The sequence below is a fragment of the Meles meles genome, chromosome X (assembly GCF_922984935.1).
Source record: "Meles meles chromosome X, mMelMel3.1 paternal haplotype, whole genome shotgun sequence".
NCBI lineage: Eukaryota > Metazoa > Chordata > Mammalia > Carnivora > Mustelidae > Meles > Meles meles.
Genome location: NC_060087.1, coordinates 14,946,402 through 14,970,909, shown reverse-complemented (window position 1 = coordinate 14,970,909; position 24,508 = coordinate 14,946,402). Strand labels below are relative to the sequence as shown.

The 24,508-nt window shown below is 46.5% G+C and overlaps 1 protein-coding gene and 1 non-coding gene across 2 annotated transcripts; one reads left to right on the top strand and one right to left on the bottom strand.

The window, feature by feature from the left end:
* Positions 1 to 15,762: 15,762 nt before the first annotated feature.
* Positions 15,763 to 23,323, bottom strand: LOC123934555. The gene is made up of 3 exons (XM_045994722.1): positions 23,265 to 23,323; positions 16,651 to 17,833; positions 15,763 to 16,281 (listed from the first exon to the last, which is right to left on the bottom strand). Exons 1-2 carry the CDS (start codon positions 23,321 to 23,323, stop codon positions 17,056 to 17,058), a joined length of 837 nt encoding a protein of 278 aa, XP_045850678.1. The 3' UTR covers positions 15,763 to 16,281; positions 16,651 to 17,055.
* On the top strand, positions 17,922 to 17,994 carry TRNAV-UAC. The gene has a single exon. It is a non-coding gene; the product is annotated as a tRNA-Val (tRNA).
* Positions 23,324 to 24,508: the final 1,185 nt, after the last annotated feature.

Below are 24,508 nucleotides of genomic sequence, written 5' to 3'. Positions count from 1 at the left end.
GGCTCTCTATCCATGGGCAAAACTCACAAAACAGAGATCCTAGTCAGAGAGTGTACCCCAACCATTCTTTATTCAACAGGTACTTACTAAGTGTGTTTTAGCTACAAGGCAGGGATACAACAATGAATACATTCTGATCCGTCTCCCTTCCAGGTACATGGTTGAACGAGGGACTCGGGTCTGTCCACAAGTAATTTCAAGACAGGAGGTGCAGGTACAGAGATAGGCCCATGTACGACTGGAGTCTAGAAGGGTATTCGTTCTGCAGGTTAAGTGAGGAGGCAGTTCATAGAGCATGAAAGGTGGGAAAGGCACTCCAGGGAGCGTGGAGGCATGTGATATTTCAGTAATGTTTCCTGAGACTGGGGCCTGGGGGGTGTAGAGAGCAGAGGATGGGGGGAGGTGGGGGCCAGCTGCGGTCACTCTTAGAAACCATGACAAGAATTCAGACCCTGGGGCGCCTGGGTGGCTCAGTGGTTTAAGCCTCTGCCTTTGGCTCGGGTCATGATCTCAGGGTCCTGGGATCGAGCCCCACATCGTGCTCTCTGCTCGGCGGGGAGCCTGCTTCTCCCTCTCTCTGCCTGCTGCTCTGCCTGCTTGTGATCTCTCTCTCTTTGTCAAATAAATAAATAAAATCTTAAAAAAAAAAAAAAGAATTCAGACCCTAACTCATCAGTCAGGGCTTACAATGTCAAGTGCTCGCATGGGCTGGGGCAGGTAAGGTACATGAATGAAGCAGCCTAGACGGAAGCGACAGGACATTCTAGAGAGTTTTTGTCTAAATGAGGCAGCTGCTACTTAGTGGTTGCTCCCTCTTAGGCTGCCAGACAGAAATCCTGGCCCAGGGTTGCCCAGTGTAATTTTTCAAGAGAAGCTGAACATATTTTTATGTGAAATCTCCCTACTTTTAAATATCAGTATATTTTTGCAAATTTCAGATACCATCGATTATAGGTACATCGTTATTTTACATACTGATAAGAAAGAAAAAAGCCACCCATCAAACCGTTACACTCCATCCATTTTAAGACACATTCCAATCTCAGAGGTACTAAAAATGTGACAAACAAGGACATCTTAGAATCCATGAAATGCGGTCATTCTTTTTTTTCTCAAAACACCATAGAGGCTCCACGAATCCATGCAGTATGAGCCTGACAGAGGGCAAACTTGATTTTTCTTTTCTTTCTTTGTTTCTTTCTTAAGATTTTATTTATTTCTTTGACAGAGAGACACAGCAAGAGAGGGAACACAAACAGGGGGAGCGGGAGAGGGAGAAACAGGCTTCCAGCTGAGTGGGGAGCCCGATGCAAAACTCGACCCGTGGACCCCAAGATCATGACCTAACCTGAAGGCAGACACTCAATGACTGAGCCACCCAGGGGCCCACGAACTTGATTTCTAAGTGAAGGGAAGCCTGAGGGTGATCTGATTAGTTTCAAGCTTGAGGAATATCACTCTGAGGGTAGATGATGAGGAACTGGGGGAAAGCCAACCCTAGGGAGACCAACGAGGAAGCCCTGGCAACAATCCAGGCATGAGAAGGGCTGGATTAAAGCAAGGGTGGGGGAAGGAGGGGGGGGTGAAGAGGAGGGGCCTGCTGTGAAAGCCTTCCCGGTAATAAATCCCTCAGGTCCCAGACTGAGCATAGGCAGGGACAGAGGTTTCTAGTTTGAAATAATACATGGTTTAATCACTTCAATATTTACTGGGTGTCCACTATATGCCAGGCATGACGCTGAGCGCTAGGTGTACGGTGGTGGACAACACAGACGCCATCCCTGCCCTCTTGTCATACACAGTCTGGTGGGCAATGCCATTAACCGTGGTATTAGTGGGTAGAACACGAAAGGGAGGTGCAGAAAAATAACAAGTTCACATGTCCCTTCGGCAGCAGAAGCCTGAGTATAGAGCCCAGGAAATAAATCAATCTATAGATTCTCATTAAGAGGTCACCAGGTTATGGCTAACAACTAAAGTGGTTGGAGAAGATGAAACAGCCACGGAGAGCCCGGAGAGAAAGAAGGCAAGAGGCATGAAATCAGAGGCCTGAGGAATTGAGACATTTAAAGGAAAAGAGGAGGAGGAAGGAACAAAGGAGACCAAAAAAGCAACAATCTGGAAAGGAAGAGGCCCTGGAGAGAGGGAGACAGGTATTCTCATATAATCCAATATACTTGCATCTATAATTACCGCGTAGAAGTAATTTACCTTGGCAATGTACAATTCAGATTTTTCAGAGTTACGGGTGTTTTGCGTGAATGCCAAATAGGCTTATCAGAACTGCTTCTTATTTAGAGAGTTGTGATATTTTTAAATATTGCCACAATCTGTTCCTTTAGCTTGTATGTGCTTGAGTTTTGCATGTATCACAGTTTGACATCTAGCATGAGTCAATGGCAGAGTAATGGTAATTTCTTACTTCTTATTTTCCTTCTGCAGGAGCTATAATCTGCCATTCCAAGACAAAAATAAAATGAGAATATACATTTATGCAACTGCCTTTCATATCAAGGCACTGGGAATCAGGCAAAATTGATCTAGGCACACTGTGGAGTCCCCTTGTATGATCATCGTGAGGTCCTTGGCGTAGAGCTCTGTCCCGGTGAGCCTGTGATGTGGTAACACACTCTGATCCTCTGGAATTACCCAGGAAAGTCCTTCATTTTGTAGGAGAGGACACAAGGCCCAGAGAAGTTAGGTGGCCTCCCCAACATTATGGTCTTACGATTTGGTGGCCAATACTCCTTCTACATCAGGGTGACCCAATTCTACCCTATAAAGATCGTCCAAATATAAATTATAGTAAAGTATGTAAAATACATATTAAAGAATGAAACTCCGTACACAAAACTCCATACATAGAGTCTACCAGAGTTGGCTAAACAGAGGAAGAAGGCTAACTTTTAGTCATATGGTTCCACACCCACATTTCATCCAACTCATCCGCTCCGTTAAGCATTCTTACCCTTCTAAGTTTTATCAGTTCTGCGCAGGTTCAAGGAAAACAGACTTCTAGATCTTCACTTTGTTGGTTGCTGAATCTTTCAGCCTGACCTGCAGGCTCAGGACACTATCCATTGTCACGCTTATAAGTCTTACTTAAAGAGAACGCCTCAGCTTCATCTAGAATTTTCCAGAGGTAAATTCTAGAATGATTCTTTAATAGGTTGCCTGGGCAACCCCACAATGTCAGAGGCAGATATGACAGTCCTGCCAAAGGAAGGTGAACACCACAAGCTGGATGAGAGAACCACGTCCTGTGTATTGGAAAGACAGGTTCCAGGTTCTTCAAGCTTTCTTTCTGCCACCATTTGCTTCCCTGTCAACCATTTCTGCATCACAAACACAGAAAACAAAGCAGAGTTGGTTTCTTGGAGGAACACTGAAACTACTAGCTAAAACAAGACGTGGGAAAGATCCCTGGCTTTCTGTTCAAAACCCTTGCTGCTATTGCCTGAGAGGATTAAGTGCTCATTGTGAAGCCTTTAGAAAAGTTTTCAGAGAATTCTCTTTAAGAGCACTTATTCTTGTCTTGGTTTCATTCATATACTCAGTCAACAAACATTTGTTGAGCACCCATGGTGTGCCAGGCACTATTCTAGACCCTAAAGATATACCAGAACTGACGAGGTCCCTTCCCTCATGAAGTTTATAGCCTAGTGGGGCAAGTAAACATTAATTAAATACTCATAAAGGTAAATGTGAAATTGCAAAGGAGAAGTACATGTATTAGGAGAATGAGTCAGGAGTCAGGAGGTCAAGCCAATAAATGCTTATCAAAGAAAATAAGCTTTGAACTGACATCTAAAAGACAAATACTGATTAAGTGAAGGTGTTGATGGGGGAAGGAATCAAGCATACACTTGAGTTCAGACAAGATTTTAAGTTTACCAAAGCTGAAGTTAGTATTTTTACCAATATTGCAGAGACTGTGAGATCTGTGAGTCTCGTTTATATAAAACTCTCTAAAACAGTGCTGCTCAAACTTTAATGTACTTATAAATCACCTAGGGATCTTGTTAAAACACAGATTCCAGGGCCCGGCCCCTAGAAGTTCTGGTTCAATAGGTTTGGGTGGGGATCGTGAATTTACGTTTCTAATAAACTCCCAAGTGACAGTGAAACCTGCTTTGAGTGGCACTGCTCTATAACACAGTATGATTTTTACGTGTTTAAATCTCTGTTTCTTTGGCAACCCACTCTTCCATAACTTTTACAGTCAAACTCTACCCTACAATGTTCTTGGGATTTTTATGGTCAGTTTGGTAAGAACAAAAAAAGTGTTGTGATGTATAAATAAAATAATGCCATAAGCAAAAGATCTCAAATATTGGGAAAGAATGAGAGAAATAAAAATTATAAACAAACTGGGGTGTTGGTAATGTTGTGAAATTTCACTGATTTACCTGAGTGAGGTGGATTGTTATTCTTACTTAGAGAAAAGTCTGATTTACAAAGCAGTTTTAAGGAAACGTCATATAAATTAACCTAATGTCACTGAGGATAAGAAACTTCTGTATGTGTAATGACTCTTTCTTTTTATTTTTTTTAAAGATTTTATTTATTTATTTGACAGAGAGAGAGGTCACAAGTAGGCAGAGAGGCAGGCAGAGAGAGAGGAGGAAGCAGGCTCCCTGCCGAGCAGAGAGCCTGATGCGGGGCTCGATCCCAGGACCCTGGAATCATGACCCGAGCCGAAGGTAGCGGCTTAATCCACTGAGCCACCCAGGCGCCCAATGACTCTTGAACAGATTCACTTTCATTTTTGAGTGAAGCTCTGGATGTCATATCACATGAGATGAGAAGAAGCTTGGCAGGGATCAAAGGCAGGCCACCCCAAAATGTGCCACTTTGGCACACAGATTACTTCCAGCCAGACACATTCAAGGCCCCAAAAGACACATGAAGAAACCGCAACCTTCCCCTTAACTGCGTAAAGGAATTTCGATAGAGGACCTGCTCCGGAAGAGAGCGCTTGCCATAGCTAACTCTATCATGATATGAGCTAGGTATGGCAGACATGAAGGAACCTAGCAAGACCGGTTTGATCAAATTCCTTTCTGTGTCCCATTGTTTCCGAGTGGCCCAGCAAACATTTGTTTATCCAACGTTTACTCTTTTTTCATCTTTCTGTGAATCACTTCCCTTCCCTTTGAAGTTCCAGACTCCTACCCCCTTCTCCTTTGTACAGGATGACACATGGCCCTCATCGTGCCTATCTTTGGGATCTCATGTCTGTGGATTTCCTGCACGTACATAATTAAGTGTTATTTTCTCCTGTTAATCTGCTTCATGTCAGTTCAATTCTTAGACCAGCAGCAAGAACGTTGAAGAGTATAAAAAGATTTTTTTCCTCCCCAGCTCCACCCTTGTAGGTCTGTTTCTTACTACCAAACATAATTACTGCTGACATGCCACGTTCCTGCTGGTGTGGCTCTGTGAAAACGACACTATGAAAACAAGTTGATGAGAGACCCAAGATTTCTAAGCGTTGTTTTTCCTGACAAGGTTGGGAAATATAGGGCCTAGAACGAACTATTATCATTTTCTAAAAATCAAAAGTGAAGTTGTCTGTGCACGGAAGAGTAGGAGGATTATGAAAGGGGAACAGGGAGTAAGTTCTTGTTATTTCATAAAAATATCAGCGCTGCCACTTAACAGCTGTGTGTGAACTTGAGAAAATTACATTAACTCTCTGGGCCTGTTTCTTAGAAAACCGAGATATGGAAGAAGGGAAGGGAAGGGATGGGAAGGAAAAAAGGAAAGTAAAAAAGAAACAGAAAAAACTGGGATAGTATTATCCACCATGCTGGGTTAAAGTAAAGAATAAATGAGTTAATATATAACATGTCAGCCTAGTTAGTTGTCTAACCAGTATCCATTCTCCCTCTCTTCCTTACAAGTAAAATCTCAATTTTGTTCTAGGCAGCAATGGGCTTAGCCAACAAAATTTGATTTGCTAGGTTCCCTTGCAGTTAGGGGTGGTCATATGACACAGTTCTGGACAATAAAATATAAGCAGAAATCCCATATCCATATCCAAATCATTGCAAAATCCCATGTGAAGTGCCCAGAAAAGCTATTTTCCTGATTTAAAAAGAAAAAAAAAAAAAAAAAAAAAAAAAAGCAAGACTCAGCTGACAATAGCCCTTTCCTCTTTGCCCTTCCCCCATTCTGTGCCGGCGGGACACAACGTCTGGAGGAGGAGCAGCCTTCTTGTGAGCATTAGGATGCCAGCCTCATGCTGGAATGATAATGCAGAAAGGTTGAAAGAGGAGCCTGAGGCATGAGTAATAATGTGAAGTTGCTTCTCTTGTGACTTCATATCACATGGGATAAAAACCAACACCTCTGTGCTAAGTCCTTGCTATTTGGCTTACCTTATTACCTGCAGCCAAACACATTCTCTAACCGGTATACCTATAAAGCAGTTTGAGTAGTGCCTACCTCGTCATTAGCATTCAATAAATGTTAGCTGTTGTTACTGTTATAACTTGCACAGCATTCTGTTCCCTAACCAGATGGTTAGCAAGTATTCCCCTCACTTCCTTGCAATAGTACCCCAGTTTTCATTTTTGAAATCAACTCTTTCCCTATTCTCAGCCCTGTGGTTTCCATGGGACTGACATCACCCCGACTGTAAGTATAGGCCCTGGGGGCGCCTGGGGGACTCAGTCGTTGGGTGTCTGCCTTCGGCTCAGGTCATGATCCCAGGGTCCTGGGATCGAGCCCCACATCAGGCTCCCTGCTCAGTGGGGAGTCTACTTGTCCTTCTTCTTCTCCCCCTTCCCCTCCCCCAGCTCATGCACACACTCCTCCCTCCCTCTCTCTCCCTCTCTTGCTCTTAAATAAATAAAATCTTAAAAAAAAAAAAAAAAAAGGCCCTGATGGGCTTAAGCAAAATCAGCCTGAGCCCACTTTCCAAACAACAGTGATTGTCAAGGGATGGGCCCGTAACTCAGGCCTCAGGCAACAAGCCCATCTCCTTTACTTGGTAAAAAGGAGTTTCAGGTGGGCATGTAGCTAAAGATTGGCAATGTAAGTGAATCTCGGGCTCCTTCAGAGAGCACTGGGACACAGACTCACTATCCCACCTGAGGGGCAGTGCTCTGAGCACGGCTGTGAGGGGTACAACTGGGACATGGAGCAGGGTGACCAGGAGCGGGCAGGGAAATGGGGCTGGAGCCCTTCATTGGAAATCTCTGCATGAAATTTTACCTTAGAATGTTCAAGTCATATTCGTTTGAGACTGGTGTGATAACTTGGTTTGGATTCAGTCCTCTGTCACTTGTGACCACAAGATTCCTTCTGACACTGTCAGATGGGGGACAAAAAAAAAAAAAAAAAAAGAAGAAGAAGAATTCAAGGTAAGGATTATAGGCTTAAAAGAATCTTTCCAAACTCTCCCTAGTGCATCTGTTTAATCAAATGTAGGGACAAGCACAACGTAAATTCATATCCAAATCCCCTTTCCAAAAGAAAGGAACAGCAATAAAATCTGCAATTTGCAATTGTGTAAATTCATTCATTTTCCTTTTCCAAAAGAAAAAACCCAGGCAACTGAGAGTGTTTTGTTTTTTTTTTGTTTGTTCATTTTTGTAAACATGTCCAAGACAACTCCTTCAAGAATAGATGTGTATTGGGGTTTTAGAATCCATGTTGGACCCAGAGGCTAACACTGGAAACCTATAACTAATACTGAAACAATATTCACACACGGTTGTCATGGCGGCCTGCTCATTCTGCACAAAATAGAACCCACTGCATTTTAACAGGATTTATCAGAGGAAAGCTGCTAGTCTGCAGACAGCCTCTAACTGAGTTAAACAACATGCTAATTGGTTTTATTATTGCATTAGCCCTCAGACTATACCCTAATGATATCCCTCCATCACAGATATTTAAAATCACTAATAAAAATCCATAATAAAATTTTTGTTTAAAACCTGCATCACTCTAGATATCTTCCCATCAGACTATGGGAACAACTTAGAGGCGAGTCCCATCCGTACACTGTTGAATCTCCTTGTAAATCTAAAGGAGACAGTAAGTGTTGGGCCAATCGAGGGAGTAGCCAAGTTCATTTCCGTCAATAATTAGCATTGGCTAGATGCTGCCGTGGGATATTTCCTTTTAAGTGGGGTTCTGTAGGAGAGGGGAGTGGCCAACTTGTTCTGGGCTCAGTTACAAAGGCCCAGGGGAGTGACTTTAGAAACTAGTGGCATCTCAAGACATATAAACAAGAGAGGGGGAGACACAGTATTTTGAGCTGATCTGTTCCTCTCCTGGGTGGCCATCTCTATCAATTTAAGTTGTGTCTGGTTGTGATTGTGGGTGATTTTGGAGATTAGAGATAGCAGGTATGGAGAGGAATACTGTAAGGCCATCTCTACTGTTAGACAGGCTTTTCACATATAACCCTGCCCTCCTCTCCCCTCTGCATTCTCTTCTTTTGAGTCTCTACTTTAAGAGAGAGGAGACAGGGTCTATTAAAATTCGATAACATCCTGAGTTAGGAAAACAACATCAAACCATTATCATCCATTAACAGCGTGGAACAAATCAGTCCTTTGGGTAAATTAATGTTCTTCAAACTCCTTGAGATGGGGCCAGGTCAACACTTAAAGAAAAAAACAAAACAACAACAACAAAACCTCCCATACTATCCAATACTGTGCTCCTAGACATATTACAGGCATGTGATCATAAACAACTTCTACCGACAGACTGCAACACAGAGCAATCCCTCAGTAGCTGGCGGGCAGATTAGAGATATTGTCAAAATGATACAGGAGACATCTAAGGGTGAGAAATGTGGAAATGTTGAATTGGTAGGTATATACTTTCCCTTCATGTAACTGAAACTCTTACTAAACAGTGGCATTACAAATTACGGGTTTTATTTTTCAGATGAAACAAAGGATCTGGAAGTATGAAATCTGGAGCTGGGACTCAGGCATCTTCTTTCTTTCAGCCAAGTCACATAGCTTTTATATTCAAAACTGTCAACTCATGGTCACGAAGTGGCTGCTCTACCTCCAGCATCCACATGTGCATTCCAGGCAGAAAGTAAACAACTAAGAGCAAAATGAGGCGTACCACCTGTGTCGACCTTCTTTTAAAGAAATGGTTTTGGAAGCCCCCCTGCTTCCAAACATCTCATGGCCAGAACTGTGCCACCCAATCTCTTTTAGCTACAAGGGAGCCTGGGAAATCAAGCTGTTTTAGCTGGATACCTTGCCAAATGAAACAAAATCAAGCAGTGCTGTACAGAGGCTAAATACAGCCCGTGGAGCCAGATGGCCTGAGTGTAAAGCCCTGCTCCTTTGTTTACTAGCTATACGACTACACAAGTCATTTAATTACTCTATGCCTCCGTCTTCTCATCTGTAAGCCAGGTATCATAACCTTTCTCACAGGGTTCTTGAGTGGATTAAAGGAGTTAATCTGAGCGAAGAGTTTAGAACGGTCTCTAATACACAGCAAGTACTCTACAGGTGTTTATTGTGATCTTTATTACTGAGGAAAAGAAGGAGGATGAATTGGGGGCAAGCAACTAAAGGCACCCAAGCTGTGTTGCCCACTCTCGACCTCTACCTGTCCTAGCTACCGTGCTCCCTGTGAGTGGGCACCCCACTGGGTTGGAGTACTGCTGGCTGGCTCCCAAGACACCTTGAAACCCAAAGGCTGCCCTGCCGGAAGGGGCTGTCTCCCCGTTTACTGGGAACAGAAGGGCAACCAAAACTCCGAGTATCTGAGACAGGACCCCACCGCCAGCCCCTGTGCTGCTGCCCAGCCATTTCCGACGAAGCGGCAGGACTCCTTCTATCGCAAATGCCAGTGAGCCCAACTGCAGCTGGCCTGAGCAAAACCAGGAATGCCTTCTTCCGGTGACTGAGGAGTCCACAGGCTTGTCGGAGGCCTTACGGGAGGGCACCCAGTCGTTCTCGTTCTCAGCTCTAACCCCTCGCTCCTTTCTTGGGCTTCAGGCAGGCAGCCGATGTCTTCACGCTTTCTGATCACTCGCTCGCTTCTCCATTCCCCACGTTGACTCCCACCTCCTCGAAGGAGAAACAAGACATTCGCTTTTCCAGCCTCTCTGCAGGCACGAGCACAGGGATGTAACTTGGGCTCCAGCACAGACCTCAGTTAAGAAGGCAGCTCGCGGAGTCAAGGGGTGATGAAATCCATCTTGTGACCACGTTAGTGCCAGAGGTTCCAGTTTTCAGGGATGCGGGGCCCCATCACCGGCTCGAGTTGCTGCCTCTGTACTCAGAGCGGGAGCAGTGGGCGTCTTGGCTGGTGCAGCCCCGCGATGAGGTGAGAAGAAGACATAATTGCTGGCTCTGGCCTCTCCAGGGCCTTTTTGGAGACGCTGTGCACCACCAAGTAGCCTTTAATAAACTCATTTTCTTGTGGAACTAGAAGAAGTGTTGAATCCACTGGGGCGAGGTTAGCCTTCAGTAACAGGTGAACCCAAATCTTCGTGGCTTACAACGATCAAGGTTCGACTTTTCACTCGGTTTCCATGGCTGGTGGCTGCGGTCCCATCACCTGGGGTCTTTTCTCTAAGACTCAGGCCAACCCCTCTCCGTGCCATGCTATCCCCATAGCAAAGGCAAACACTGAAGTGACAAACCCCAAACTGGCTCTTCGCAGTTTGGCTTGAAAGCGATACACATCACTTCCGCCAACAATCGATCGGCCAAAGCAAGTCACCCAGGCAAGTCTGTGGTGGGGGAAATGGTGTAAAAATCCCTCAGGGGGAAGAGCAGTGAGTGCTATGAACAAGAGGGTTCTGCTCTAGGCGACTAAGACTCTGGTCTGACACATTACAACAGTCCAGAGACGGCAGCAGAACCTCCAGCCTCTGGATGATCTCACGGTCAAGTCAAGGATCGAGGAACAAGGAAATGTCTCTTCTCGGAGTTCAGGTAAAAGCCCCAGGATTAGCTCTGATTGGGAGTAACTGACCCCGCTCGATCATCCCCAACCCCGAACACGTTCATTCAGGAATGGATCACTGGACCCTTACTATGTATGCGGCCCTACTTAGGCTCTGTGGAACACAACAGTGAACAGAAACTAATCCACGCCTTCCTGGTACTTTCATTCTAGTCGAGGGTGGCGGGGGACAAGCAACAAAAGGAGGAAGTAACTATCTGGCAAACGAGATGGTAGTAAGTGTTGCAAAGAAAAATAACGCAGGAAAGGGGGATACTGCATTTCCAGCGTGAAGAAGGCTGGGGCAGGGAGAGAGTCACTGTAAACAGGGCAGTCAGGAGAAAGCGTGCTGACAAGATATTTAGGCAAATACCTGAGCAAGGTGAGAGAGCAAGCAATGGGACGGCCTAGGGACAGAGCATTCAAGGCTGAGAGAAGGGCGGGTTCAAAGGCCCTGAGGCAGAAGAGGCCCAACGTGTTTGAAGAACAGCAAGCAGGCAAGTGTGGCCCAAGTACACAGTAAAAGAAAAGGCAAAGTAATAGGATATATAGTCCAACAGGTAATGGACATGGGAGAGAACACATCATACAGCATCTTGCCGGCTACTGTATGGCCTTAGCTTTCACTCTAGCTATGGTGAGGAGCTACTGGAGGCTTCTGAGCAGAGGAGTGAGACAATCTAAGTTATCTTTTAAAAGGATCACTCTGGGGGCACCTGGGTGGCTCAGTGGGTTAAGCCTCTACGTTCGGCTCGGGTCGTGATCTCAGGGTCCTGGGATTGAGCCCCGCATCGGGCTCTCTGCTTGGCAGGGAGCCTGCTTCCCCCTCACTCTGTGCCTACTTGTGATCTCTGTCTGTCTGTCAAATAAATAAATAAAATTTTAAAAAAGAGGGGAGGGATCACTCTGGCTACTGTGCAGAGAATAGTCCATAGGGAGAAAAGGGCAGAAGGTGGGAGGCCGGGAGAGGAGGTGTCTGGCAACGATCCAGGCCAAATGGGATGATGGCTTTGACTGGTGTGACAGCAGAGGAGACACAGAAAGTGACTGACCAGATTCTACATAGATCCTGAAAGGAAAGCCAATAGAATTTGCTAGTAGAATTAGATTCAAGGTACGAGGAAAAGAAGAATCAAGTACGATTCAAAGTTTTGGGCCTCAACAGGTAGAAAGGTGAAGCTGTTCTTATCTGAGATGGGGGGGGGGGAGCAGATGGAGGTGGATGTCAGGAGTGTCGCCGCAGCTCTGATAGCTTTAAGATGCCCGTTAGACACACATCTAAATGGACACGTGGAGTAGGTACATTTGGAGTTCGGGAGGAAAGTGTTGACGAGACTATAGCGAGTATTTCAAGCCATTCAAATGAATGAGGTCAGGGCGCCTGGGTGGTTCAGTGGGTTAAGCCTCTGCTTTTGGCTCAGGTCATGATCCCAGGGTCCTGGGATGGAGCCCCACATCGGGCTCTCTGCTCAGCAGGAAGCCTGCTTCCCCCTCTCTTTCTGCCTGCCTCTCTGCCTACTTGTGATCACTGTCTGCCAAATAAATAAACAAAAAAAATCTAAAATAAATAAATAAATAAGTAAGTAAAACAAATGAATGAGGTCATCCAGGCGGTGGGAATGAAGAGAGAAGAAGTCCAAGTGCAAAGGTGACCGAGAAGGGGTGACTCATAAGGTAGGAAACAAAAATCGGGACAGGGCAGTATCCTAAAAGCCAGGAGGGAAAAGCACGTCCAAAAGGAGAGGAATGGGAGAGAGAGCCTACAGACACATCTTTCTACGAGTTCTGTTGCAAAGGAGAGCAAACAAATACAAAAACAAAAACACAACAACCAAAAAAAAAACAGCAAAAAAACTGAACTAGGGACATCTGGGTGGCTGTCCATTGGGACGCTGCCTTTGGCTCAGGTCATGATCCCAGGGTCCTGGGATGGAGTCCCGCATTGAGCTCCTTGCTCAGCAGGGAGCCTGCTTCTCTCTCTGCCTCTGCCTGCCACTCTGCCTGCTTGTGCTCTCTCTCTCTCTCTCTCTGTGTCAAATAAATAAGTAAATAAATAAAGTCTTAAAAAAAAAATTGAACTAGCTAGAGGCCGAAAGGGGATCAGGGGTTCCTTTTTTTTTTTTTTAATATTTTATTTATTTGACAGAGAGAAATGACAACTAGGCAGAGAGGCAGGCAGAGAGAGAGGAGGAAGCAGGCTCCCCGTGTAGCAGAGAGCCCGATGTGGGGCTCGATCCCAGGACCCTGGGATCATGACCTGAGCTGAAGGCAGAGGCTTTAACCCACTGAGCCACCCAGGCGCCCCTCAGGGGTTCCTTTTAATGCTGAGAGAAACTGCGCATGTCTGTAAGTTTATCGGAAGGCGATGACAGAGAAGGTAAATAATCATGCAGGAGAGAGGGGACTTGCTGGAGTGATTTCCTGGAGTAGACAAGAGCAGGTAGCAGGCTGGATTTTTTTTTTTTTTAAGATTTTATTTATTTATTTGATAGAGAGAGAGATCACAAGTAGGCAGAGAGGCAGGCAGAGAGAGAGGGGAGAAGCAGGCTTCCTGCTGAGCTGGGAGCCCGATGTGGGGCTCGATCCCAGGACCATGAGATCACGACCTGGTCTAAAGGCAGAGGCTTAACACACTGAGCCACCCAGGCGCCCCAAGCAGGCTGGATTTTGATAGAAATGTGGACAATTCATCTAGGACAGGACTTCTCAACCACAGTACTAGCAACGTTCAGGACTGGGTGCGCTTTGCCGAGGCGGCCTGTCATGTGCCCTGCAGAACATCTCACCACATCTCTGGTCTCTACCCCCAAAACGCCAACAGCACACCAACCCTTGCACCCACGCTGGGACAACCAAAAGTATCTGCAAATGTTACCAAATGGCCCCCAAGATCTCCCCCCGCCAGGGGACATTTTGGGTGCTCACAACTGGGAGGAGGGGTGCCAGGGGCATCGAGTGGGTAGAGGCCAGGGACGCTGTGAGGCATCCTTGCATACACAGAACGACCCCCAGGACCAAGAGTTACTCACTCCCAAATGTCAAAACAGCTGTTGAGAAGCCCTGATCAGATCTACAGGGAGAGGCCTGATTTAGGTCTCTGATCACACAGATACCGGCGGGTGGGCAGAAGTGATGGGAACTTGTGGAAGTTCTCTTCTCATTGCTTCTCTTTCCTGAAAAAAGAATCAGGTTCATTACCTGTAAGTGAGGCTGGGGAAGGAGGTACAGGAAGTTCAGAGAGAGAAGATACGAAATTGTCCTTTAAGGAGAAGAGGAGAATGAATGGACAAGGAAGTAGACTAGATTCTAGGCTACATTAAGGGTTCGCTTGAGGTCAGTAGTCAAGAATTTAGTGTGAAATCGCTTGACCTGGATAATGTGTTCCTCTTGGGGCCATATGCAAGGGCAGAGTACGGAGAGAGCGGGACCTTACAGACTGTGGTGTGCCAACAAGTACAACAAAAGGGCAAACAAGTGATAACAATGACCACAGAAGTTGAGCCGGATAAGAAGACAGAGGGATACAGATGACTATGAAAAGGTATGGGGGCAAAGCGCAACAAATATCAAATACCCATTCCAATAGGTTAATTTCAAATGTTTCGAACTTGATGCGCTGCAAAAGGGAGAAAACTAAGGTGACCTCACATAATAAGGTAATGACTTATTTTCTTAGTAAATACTAGAGCACGATAGTGAAAGAGTATAACCCTTTCTAAACGAAATCAGATAAACAGAGCTTCCTAAGTCAGCTCAGTGTTTGGGACCGTGATTTCTCTGGGTGAGTTGCTCTTCATCAGTAAAGCCATCCGCTAGGGAAGCCACACCAAGCATCTGAGAAATCAGGGGACTCAAAACTTTGAAGTGACTTCCAGTCCTTATTTACTAGTCTGTTGATGGATTTGACTTACAGTTGTTCAGATGCTTACGGGCATACCTGGGGCGGGGGGGCAGGCCTCGCACATCCGACTGAACTTCCTGAAGCGCCAGGCAAAACTGTGGCCATTTGAAAGGCTAGCCAGAAGACTGATGGTTCCAAGATCAAAGTCACCAACAGTTGTTTCTGGGCAGGCTTTTGTTTCCTGCTTTTGAGGACTTCATCTTAAAATTACAAGGGGGGGGGCTGGGTGACTCAGTCGGTTGAGGGTCTGACTCTTGGCGTCAGCTCACGTCATGATCTCAGGGTCTTGGGATCGAGCCGAAGACCCCCTCACGGGGTCATGGGATTGAGCCCTGCTTCAGGCTCCATGCTCTGCGGGGAGTCCGCTCAAAATTCTCTCTCCCTCTCCCTCAAATAAATAAATAAATCTTTAAAAAAATAAAATCACAAAGGAAAGAATAGAGTTATCCGTTTCCTCCCTGAGTGCATATGAACTACTACAAGAACTCAGGGGCGCTCTTACAGGAACCACACGTGGCCTTTGTGGACATGGGCCTCCCAAAATCACTTCGGCATCAGAAGACTGAGTATAAGCAGAATGGTATCAGGGAAGGCATTCAGACTCATCGGTTTTAACTTTCTCAGCTGAAAAATGAAGACAGTGATACTTATCATGGCTTCCCCATAGGAGTGTTCGTGAAAGTGCTTTGTTTTTTTGTTTGTTTGTTTGTTTTAAAGATTTCATCCATTCATTTGACAGAGAAAGAGACCACAAGTAGGCAGAGAGGCAGGGGGAAGCAGGCTCCCCGCTGAGCAGAGAGCCCCAGGTGGGGCTCGATCCCAGGAATGACCTGAGCGGAAGGCAGAGGCTTTAACCCACTGATCCACCCAGGTGCCCCAGTTTGCTATTAGCCTTAATCTTCTCGATCCCAGGACCAAAGGCCACTCAGGTGCCCCGTGAAAGTGCTCTGTAAACAATCTTGTACTTCAGTAACAACAGAGAATGTGACTACACTCTGAGGGCACCAGGGAAGTGGAACAAAGGTCTTCCTCCTTGTCAGAATGGAAAAACGGCACAAGAATTTTTCACTAAAGGCAGAAACCTACGTGGCCCACATGAGAGGTGCACCAGCTTCTTTTCTACATGGAGCATGTGTGGGAACTTGGCCAAAGCTTGCGCTCGGAGAACCCATCCTTTGGAGCAAGGGCAGACACAAAGCTGGGAGACAAGCAAAGCGTTGCCTAGAGAAAAACCAAAACACAACTGTGAGTGTAATTTCAGGCCTAATTTGCGGCAGCCTTGTTCTGCACAGAGAGAGGTTTGGAAACAGGTGGGATGTACTTAGCATTGGGTATCCTGGGAGTCATTACGGTCCATGGACTAGTAGTTGAGCTTTCATGAATCCATCCTCCTGCTGGTGGCTATCCATTCGTGGCCATCTGCATCAAGAGGCCTGGAGAAAGGTATCAACAAAAAGGAATTGGGCAATGGGCCCCGTGATGTATATTACGGGGTGCGGGGAGGGGGGCTCAGTAGGAGGTAGGGAGCCCGGGAGTAGAGAACCCAAGCGCGAGCTGCAGGCCTGCCTCCATTCCTGTGGAAAACTTAACATGGCAGGTAACTGCCTCCATGCGCCCACCTGTAAAGGAGGGATAACATTTAGACCCAGAGGGGAAGTGGGTGTGTCTGGTCCAACCCATTCATTTCACCACGGAGGACGCTGAGGCTAGGGAGGTGAACCGAAGAGCGCATAGTTAATGAGTAACAAGGGCAGAACAAGAATCTAGATTCTGCCCCCCAGATTAGTTTGCCTTCCACCCACCTGTTTCTTCCACAGGTCTTCCCAGGAACTCAGGAATCGGCTGAAGGGGTTGTTTTCATACAATCCGTACCATGTCTCCATCATTCTGCCAGCTTCAGAGGAAGACGCCAGGGGAAAAGACAGCCCCGGCCTTCAGCCGTGTTCAACTCAGCCCTTTAAAGATGCCTGTCAAAGGGTCTTGGCTGGGTTTTTAAGCGTGAGGGTGATGAGCAATCCTAGGACGGTGACGAAGATCCATCCAAAAGCACTGGGGAGGGGAAACGGCAGTGACAATGAAAACTAAGAAGCGGGAGCACACACTAGCCCTTCGTAATGGAAGGTTCCAGCACCTGGTGCGGGCCGGAAGTCTTGGAAGCACCGCGACAGGTTCACTGGCCACAACCTGGGCAGGGGCCGGAGCTGGGTTTAATGCGCTGCTTCCCACCGTTTTGGGACTCTTAGTAACTCATGAACAAGGACCTGGCGTTTTCCTTTTGCACTGGGCCGCTCAAATCTTGTGGCGGGTCCGGCTTCATCACCCCCAGCCGTGAAGGGGTGTAAACCGTCCACACCGGCCCTCCCAGCCCAAACAGGGGCCAACAAAAGTCCTGCAACTTCCAGCTCCTGTGGGCGGGCGTGGGGGGTTGGGAGAGGAGGAACGCTGTGAAAATGTCGGGGGACCATTAGGAGCCTACCGCCGCGGGCAAGGGGCCCACTAACCAGCGGCCTCTTCCAACCCTGGCAACAGAAATGCCGCTGTGACCGCGACGCCCAGCCCACACCCAAAGCCCGCGCTGCCTCAATCTTTGGCTCCAAGACGCGCTCCTGTCCGCCCTGCTCCGGACTCAAGGCCCCCCCGTGCCCCCGGCAGCGGCTCAAGGCGCCCAGGGAAAAACCGGGAAAGCGCGGGTCCCTCCCCAGCCGAGGGAAGCGGCTAAGAGCCGTCATGGCCGCGGCGCGGTCCGCTTCCGCCTGCCCTCTGGGCAGGTCCCGCTGACCTCGCGGCTGACAAAAAAACTTGGGACGGGTGATGAGGGGGGCGGCTCTCAGGAGGGTCACCCCAGCCCTGGCCTCGCTCTGGTCACAGGGCTCACGAACGTGGCAGGCAAGTTGCGTGAGCAGCGTAAACGCCACTGCAGGAGCCAGGGACTGAGCCACCAACACCCTGTCTTGCAGGTGAGGCGGAGCCACGGCGGAGGAGGAGCTACGGCCGAGGGGCGGGGTTTGGGCAGAGGCGCCGGTTCAGACGTGAGGCTATGAATAAGCTAATGATGGCGGCGTGTTTTCAGGGAGGTTCCATAGTGTAGTGGTTATCACGTCTGCTTTACACGCAGAAGGTCCTGGGTTCGAGCCCCAGTGGAACCAGGTTGTGGGACACGTTTTCTCATCTTCCAATATTCTTTAGAGCACGGGCAAAGAGAAGCAAGAAGGATTTTTCTTTCTCCTTTGAAAATAGTATTTGCGGGCGCCTAGTTGCTCAGTCAGTTAAGTATCTGCCTTCGGCTCTGGTCATGATCCAGGAGTCCTGGAATTGAGCCCCGCACCAGGCTCCCTGCTCTGCCGAAACACTGCTTTTCCCACTCCCACTTCCTCTTCTTGTGTTCCCTCTCTCGCTGTCTCTCTGTCAAAGACGTAAATAAAATCTTTTTTAAAAAATTAAAATAAATAAAAAATAAAATAAAAATAGTATTTGTTTTACTTTTCTATTTGGGAACATTTAAAACTTTTCCTTAATTTTTCACTTTCTTGGGGGCGGGGCGGGGGGAACATGTTTTTATCGTGGAAGCATAATGACAGCCTCTCCTCTCCTGGTCCTGTCGGAGTCCTGAGGACGTCCTGCCCCGCCTGGGCCCCCGCGGCCTGGGAAAATCCGGAGCTCCTAGGAAGCAAGACCACCTGGCCAAGCCCTTTTCCTGCAAGCCAGCACAGACCTGTCCCCCAAAGCCTCCAACTGAAATATGGCAATGCAAAAGTGCTTTGATTGCGGTTGAATTATTACAGGTTATTTATTATTATTATTATTATTAAAGGGTTAATTTTTCATTAAACTCTACACTGCAGAGCAGGGGGAAGATAGTCCTTCACTTTTTAATACACCACTAAGGTTTGTTGAATAGACCTTCCTTTGTGTAATGACGAATCCTTACAAGGTATAAAACAAGCTTGTAGACACGGGATAATTTTTTTTTTTAAAGATTTTATTTATTCATTTGACAGAGATCACAAGTAGGCAGAGAGGCAGGCAGAGAGAGAGAGGGGGAAGCAGGCTCCCTGCTGAGCGAAGAGCCCGATGCGGGGCTTGATCCCAGAACTCTGGGATCATGCCCCAAGCCGGAGGCAGAGGCTTTAACCCACTGAGCCACCCAGGTGCCCCAACACAGGATAAATATCGATGAAATGACTAAGTGTTTCTCTAGTTCCTTTTTGTTCCTCTTTGTAGTTCATCACACTTTCTTTGGTGGGGGGGGTGTCATTATTATCTTTTTATATTAGCCTTTTTTCTTTCTTTCTTTTTTTAAAGATCTTGTTTATTTGACACAGAGAGAGAGGGAGCACAAGCAGGGGGAGTGGGAGAGGTAGAAGCAGGCTTCCTGCGAGCAGGGAGCCTTATGCAGGCTGTGGGGAGGCTCCATTCCAGGACCCTGAGATCACCACGTGAACCAAAGGCAGACGCTTAGTGACTGAGCCACCCAGGGACCCCTATATCGGCCTTTTCCATCTTTGACAAGAGGAATGAAGGGAAGGTGTCTGGTACCGTGGCGGCTGCAGTGGAATGGTGATGGCCCAAAACCCGAAAGGGAAACTCGGTATTTTTCTCTGCATTTTTCCACATTGTTGGGGGTCATACAATGTGTACTTTTGCATCCTTTTCTATTTTTTTTTTAATTTTTATTTATTTGACAGAGATCACAAGTAGGCAGAGAGGCAGGCAGAGAGAGTGAGAGGGAAGCAGGCTCCCTGCCGAGCAGAGAGCCCGATGTGGGACTCGATCCCAGGACCCTGAGATCATGACCTGAGCCGAAGGCAGCGGCCTAAACCACTGAGCCACCCAGGCGCCCTGCATCCTTTTCTAAATCAAGAGTATAACACAGGTTTGTCCCTGTTATCACAGTCGTTTCATTAACTTGTTTTATTTTTTATCATCTTAACCATGTTTAAGTGCACAATTCGGTAATGCTTAATATATTCACATTATTGTGAAAAAGATCTCCAGAACATTTCACCTTGCAAAACCGAAACTCTCTACTCATTAAACAACTCCTTTTTTCACCCATCAACTTTATTATTAATGGCTGTATAATGATAATAACTAATTATGTCTAGCACTGTTTTAATTATATATGTAATCATCCCACTTGATCCTCAAACTACCTCTATGCAATAGGCATTATTATCCTCATCTTATAGATGAGAAAGCTGAGGCACACAGACCTCAAATAACTCGCCTAAAGTTATAACAAGTGGTCGAGCTGAGCTTTGCACCCAGTCTGGCATGGAAATCGTGCTCTTAACTCTACCTGCTAATGCTGAACCCCCTGACCTTGGCCACGTAGATTGTTTCCTATTTTTTGTTATTATAAATAACAAAGTCAGGTCCATCTTTGTGTGTAATCATCTCCCCCTCCCAAACTGAGTATTTTCCCGAGTGAATAGGTGTATGAACATGATGCCAAGTTGCTTTCCAAGAAGGGAATCCATGTTACTTTCATAGAATTTGACAATGTTAGTGCTGATCTGGCAGGAAATTGCTCAAGGTCACCCACCCAGAAGATGATGGCAAAGAAAGGATTAAGACCTGGGGCTTCTGATTGTAGGTTCTCTTGCCCTCCACTGCTTCCCTTAAATTTAAAGAGAGCGCAGGGGCGCCTGGGGTGGCTCAGTCGGCTGAGAACCAACTCTCGGTTCGGTTCACACTCGGGTCATGATCTCAGGTTGTGGGCTCGAACCCCACGTCTGGCTCCCTGCTCCGTGGGAAGTCTGCTTGGGATTCTCTCTCCTCCTTCTCCCTCTGCCCCACCCCCTGCTAGCTCTCTCTCTCTTTCAAAATAAATAAATAAATCTTAAAAAATAAAGATAGCATAAAACCAGTACCTTCCTTTGCTAAACCAACCTCAGTTGACATTAGACTCGTCTCTGAGACTTGCTTATTGAGGCAGGTAACTATGTGGGTTAACTTCCTAGGGCTCAGCCAAAGCCCTAAGAACTAAATGGAATAAGATGCTTAAGGAGACCAGCGCTCAAGTTAAGCCCCTGCTCCTGGGGAAGCTGTCCACTTGGGTAAGGTAGAGCTACAGTCAAGGACAAGCAGACAATGCCGCACAAGATAGAAGGCTTCTTGTTTTTACTTCTCTTTGGCTATGAAGGTATGTGCTGTGCAACCATTAGCATTTAGCAAATACTTAATAGTACAACTGAATTAGTCATTTTGCTGATTGATAGAAATGCAACCTGAATAATTAAAATATCATTAACTAGCAAGCCATGTTACTTAGTCAAGGTGCATTGTTAATGGACAACAGTCGTCTTTATGGGGATGTGGTTCCTCTTAGTTTCCCCGCTGGCTTTCTGGTTCTCTGAGGAGCCTTCTAAAGTTCAAAGGGTGGTTGAAATGGGACCGAAAGAAGGAAGGCTCTCAGAGATTGTAGAAAATAGCTATAAATTGCAACAATGAGAAAGTGTGGTGTATCCTTGAAAATTTTTAGGAGTCAAGGTTAGAGTGACTGTAGAATTTAATCTTCCAAACTAGGACACTATTGAGAGTGGAAGAGGAGGCTATTAATAATTCTGCTGGGACAACAGGTGTGAAGCAGGACTGTCCTGGGCAAATCGGGACGTGAGGTCACTCTAGTTTAAATATGGATTAACGTAACACGCCGACTACCATTGGACTCTAATAGGAAGCATAATCCAAACGAGAGTCAGGAACCTCCAGAGACTCTATACACTCAATCATTTTTTTTTAAATATTTTATTTATTTGACAGAGAGAAATCACAACTAGGCAGAGGCAGGCAGAGAGAGAGGAGGAAGCAGACTCCCCACGGAGCAGAGAGCCCGATGCGGGGCTCGATCCCAGAACCCTGAGATCACGACCCGAGCCGAAGGCAGAGGCTTTAACCCACTCAGCCACCCAGGCGCCCCCACTCAATCATTTTTTTTTTAAAGATTTTATTTTTATTTATTTGACAGACAGAGATGACAAGTAGGCAGAGAGGCAGGCAGAGAGAGAGGAGGAAGCAGGCTCCCCGCGGAGCAGAGAGCCCGATGCGGGGCTCGATCCCAGGACCCTGAGATCATGACCTGAGCCGAAGACAGAGGCCCCAACCCACTGAGCCACCCAGGCACCCCCACTCAATCATTTTTAAATGTCTCAATATGGCCCTGGCAGGAGTAATATGCTTAAATAAGGAGAAATTAAACACGAATCTCTAAGATATCATCCAATTCAACTTTTAAATTCTCTCTCAATCTTTGAAATAATAGTCCTTCATGCCTCTCTCAACTCTCAAGGGCCTGTTAGCTCAGAATTCCTTTTCGATTCCTTCTGAATATTAGAAATTGGTTGAAGGTCTTCTTCAAGGCGATTGTGTATGCATGCGTGTCACAGGAAATACATGAGGGCAGGAAGGAGGAGGCCTCTCCACTCTGCAAATGACCGGGTGGGCAGACATGACGCAAGTCACACAAATAGAGTCAGAACTCCGGGTTTAGATCACGCTCCTCTCTGCCCTCTCATTAGACATTATTGGTGGAGTATGTGCTTTCATGATCCCCCAATCGCATGACTTTTGGTATTTTGTTACCTTTCTCAGTATTTGGAAAGGTCTGTATGAATAGAATCCCAAGGTCATTTGGCAAATCCAAATACATTTCTTAAGTAGGCATCATTGAGACCAGTTGTCTGGTTTTTTTCTGTTTTGCAAGTAAGAGTCAGCGACTTGTCTCAGGAACTCTCAATACTTGAAGGTCCTCTGGGTGTTTTGTTGTTTTCCTTTACTCCTTGCTCTTTCCTCAACAAGAAAATCTGAACAGCCTTTCAAGGCTTAGATTTCAATACTTCTGGTTCTCTAATATCCATAGGCTTCACCCTCCGATTTCTCTTCTGTGTGATTGGCACTGAGTGCCAGCCAGCCAACCACCCATCCATCCACTCGTTCTGTTGTCGGTTCGTTAAAGAACCCATCCCCGTGGGGCGCCTGGGTGGCTCAGAGGGTTAAAGCCTCTGCCTTCAGCTCGGGTCATGATCCCGGGGTCCTGGGATCGAGTCCCGCATGGGGCTCTCTGCCTGGCGGGGAGCCTGCTTCCTCCCTCTCTCTGCCTGCCTCTGCCTACTTGTGATCTCTCTCTCTCTCTGTCAAATAAATAAATAAAATTAAAAAAAAAAAAAAAAAGAACCCATCCCCAAGTGGCTGCTCTGGTCCAAATAGTGTCAGAATTTGACCCACGGGGAATCTTGGTTCCTTTCACAGTGCTGAGTCTAACAACTGTGTTCTGTGACCCCCCAAATGGGAAAAGGCCCTGTAAGTTTCCCAACCCCTTTTTAAATTAGACCCGCCCATTCGGGAGATGCCTGTAATAAAAGACACACTGTCAGGAGGCCCAGAGCCCAGCATTCTTTCCTGTTCTACCGCTTACCAATCCGTGTGCATGGCTGAGAAGCTCCCGAAATTTCCACGAGGAGTGGAAAATACCATCCGGTTAGGGGCGGGGCGGGGGGGGGGAGACGCTGGAATGCGGTCCACGGGCTGGTCCAGGGACCATTTTATGGTCGGTGTGGCTTGACGACCTATCGGGATTCTCAAGAGGCAGAGAGAAAATACAGGAACTCAGGGGGTGGTTGCTTCCCTTCATCAGCTTCCCATCTAGAGAGAGAATCAAGGCCAACGCACGGGAAAAAATGTTTTCTGTTGCCCGACTGGGAACCGGAAGACAAAGGTTCTTTGTGTAATGTGCTCTTCACCATTTTTGTTCTCCCGCGGCAGCCGCTCCTTATTCTAGTGAAATCAGATAAATGGATTGACTCCGCTTATGCGTTGGATGAAGGTTCGTCTGGGAACCGAGACGTGATCGTCGTAAAGCACTGCTTTCATCTGCTAACGGAGGCAGGCTTCTATTCATCTTGCATTGTGTATCTTGGATTCAGTGCAAATGATGATTTTTTAAAAATCCACCTGATTAAAATAAAGAGGTCCGTTACTTGGTCATGTTGATATATATCCTACAGGTGTGTCTCCTTTGCAGGTGACAGCAGAGTTTTTTTTTTTAAGCAGCTTATTGAGATGTAATTTACATAACATTAAATTCCCCCATTTAAAGTGTGCGATTCAATGGTTTTTAGTATATTTATAGATTTGTGGAGCACACCATCCAATTTTAGAACATTTTCGTCACCCCCCCCCCTTCCCCCAACAAAAGAAACCCGTAGACATTAAGCCCGTTTCCCCATCTCCCCAGCCCCTGGCAACCACCGATCTACTTTCTGTCTCTGTAGATTTATCTATTCCGGACATGACACTTAAATGGAATCATACAACATATGGTCTTTTATCTTTCACTTAGCATACGTTTTTGAGATTCATCTGTGTTGAAGCATGTACAGATAACAGATTTACCCAGAAATATGCCTGTAGCCACAAATAGTAACATTTTCACACCAGGACGGTTTCCTTCTTTCTTCTTCGAGAGGGACATTATTGGAGCCTGCTGCTTTCTTCCTGAGTCTTACCCTTGTTTCCCAAGGAGATGGGAAGCTAGTTACTGACAGCTTTTGTCATTCATAATTTTATGCTTTTCTCCTCAGCTTCATCCAGGAAAGCTCTGGATTTAGTGACATCCATCAAAAAGACCCAGAGTCTCTCCTCTGTGTGTCTAATGCCCAC

Excerpts from the sequence above, each read along its gene's own strand:
- LOC123934555 (XM_045994722.1), bottom strand. The coding sequence starts at position 23,323 with ATGGTATTTTCCACTCCTCGTGGAAATTTCGGGAGCTTCTCAGCCATG. Across the intron at positions 17,834-23,264 it reads TCAGCCATGCACACGGATTG|CTCCTCCTCCGCCGTGGCTC; the intron begins GTAAGCGGTAGA and ends CCTCGGCCGTAG.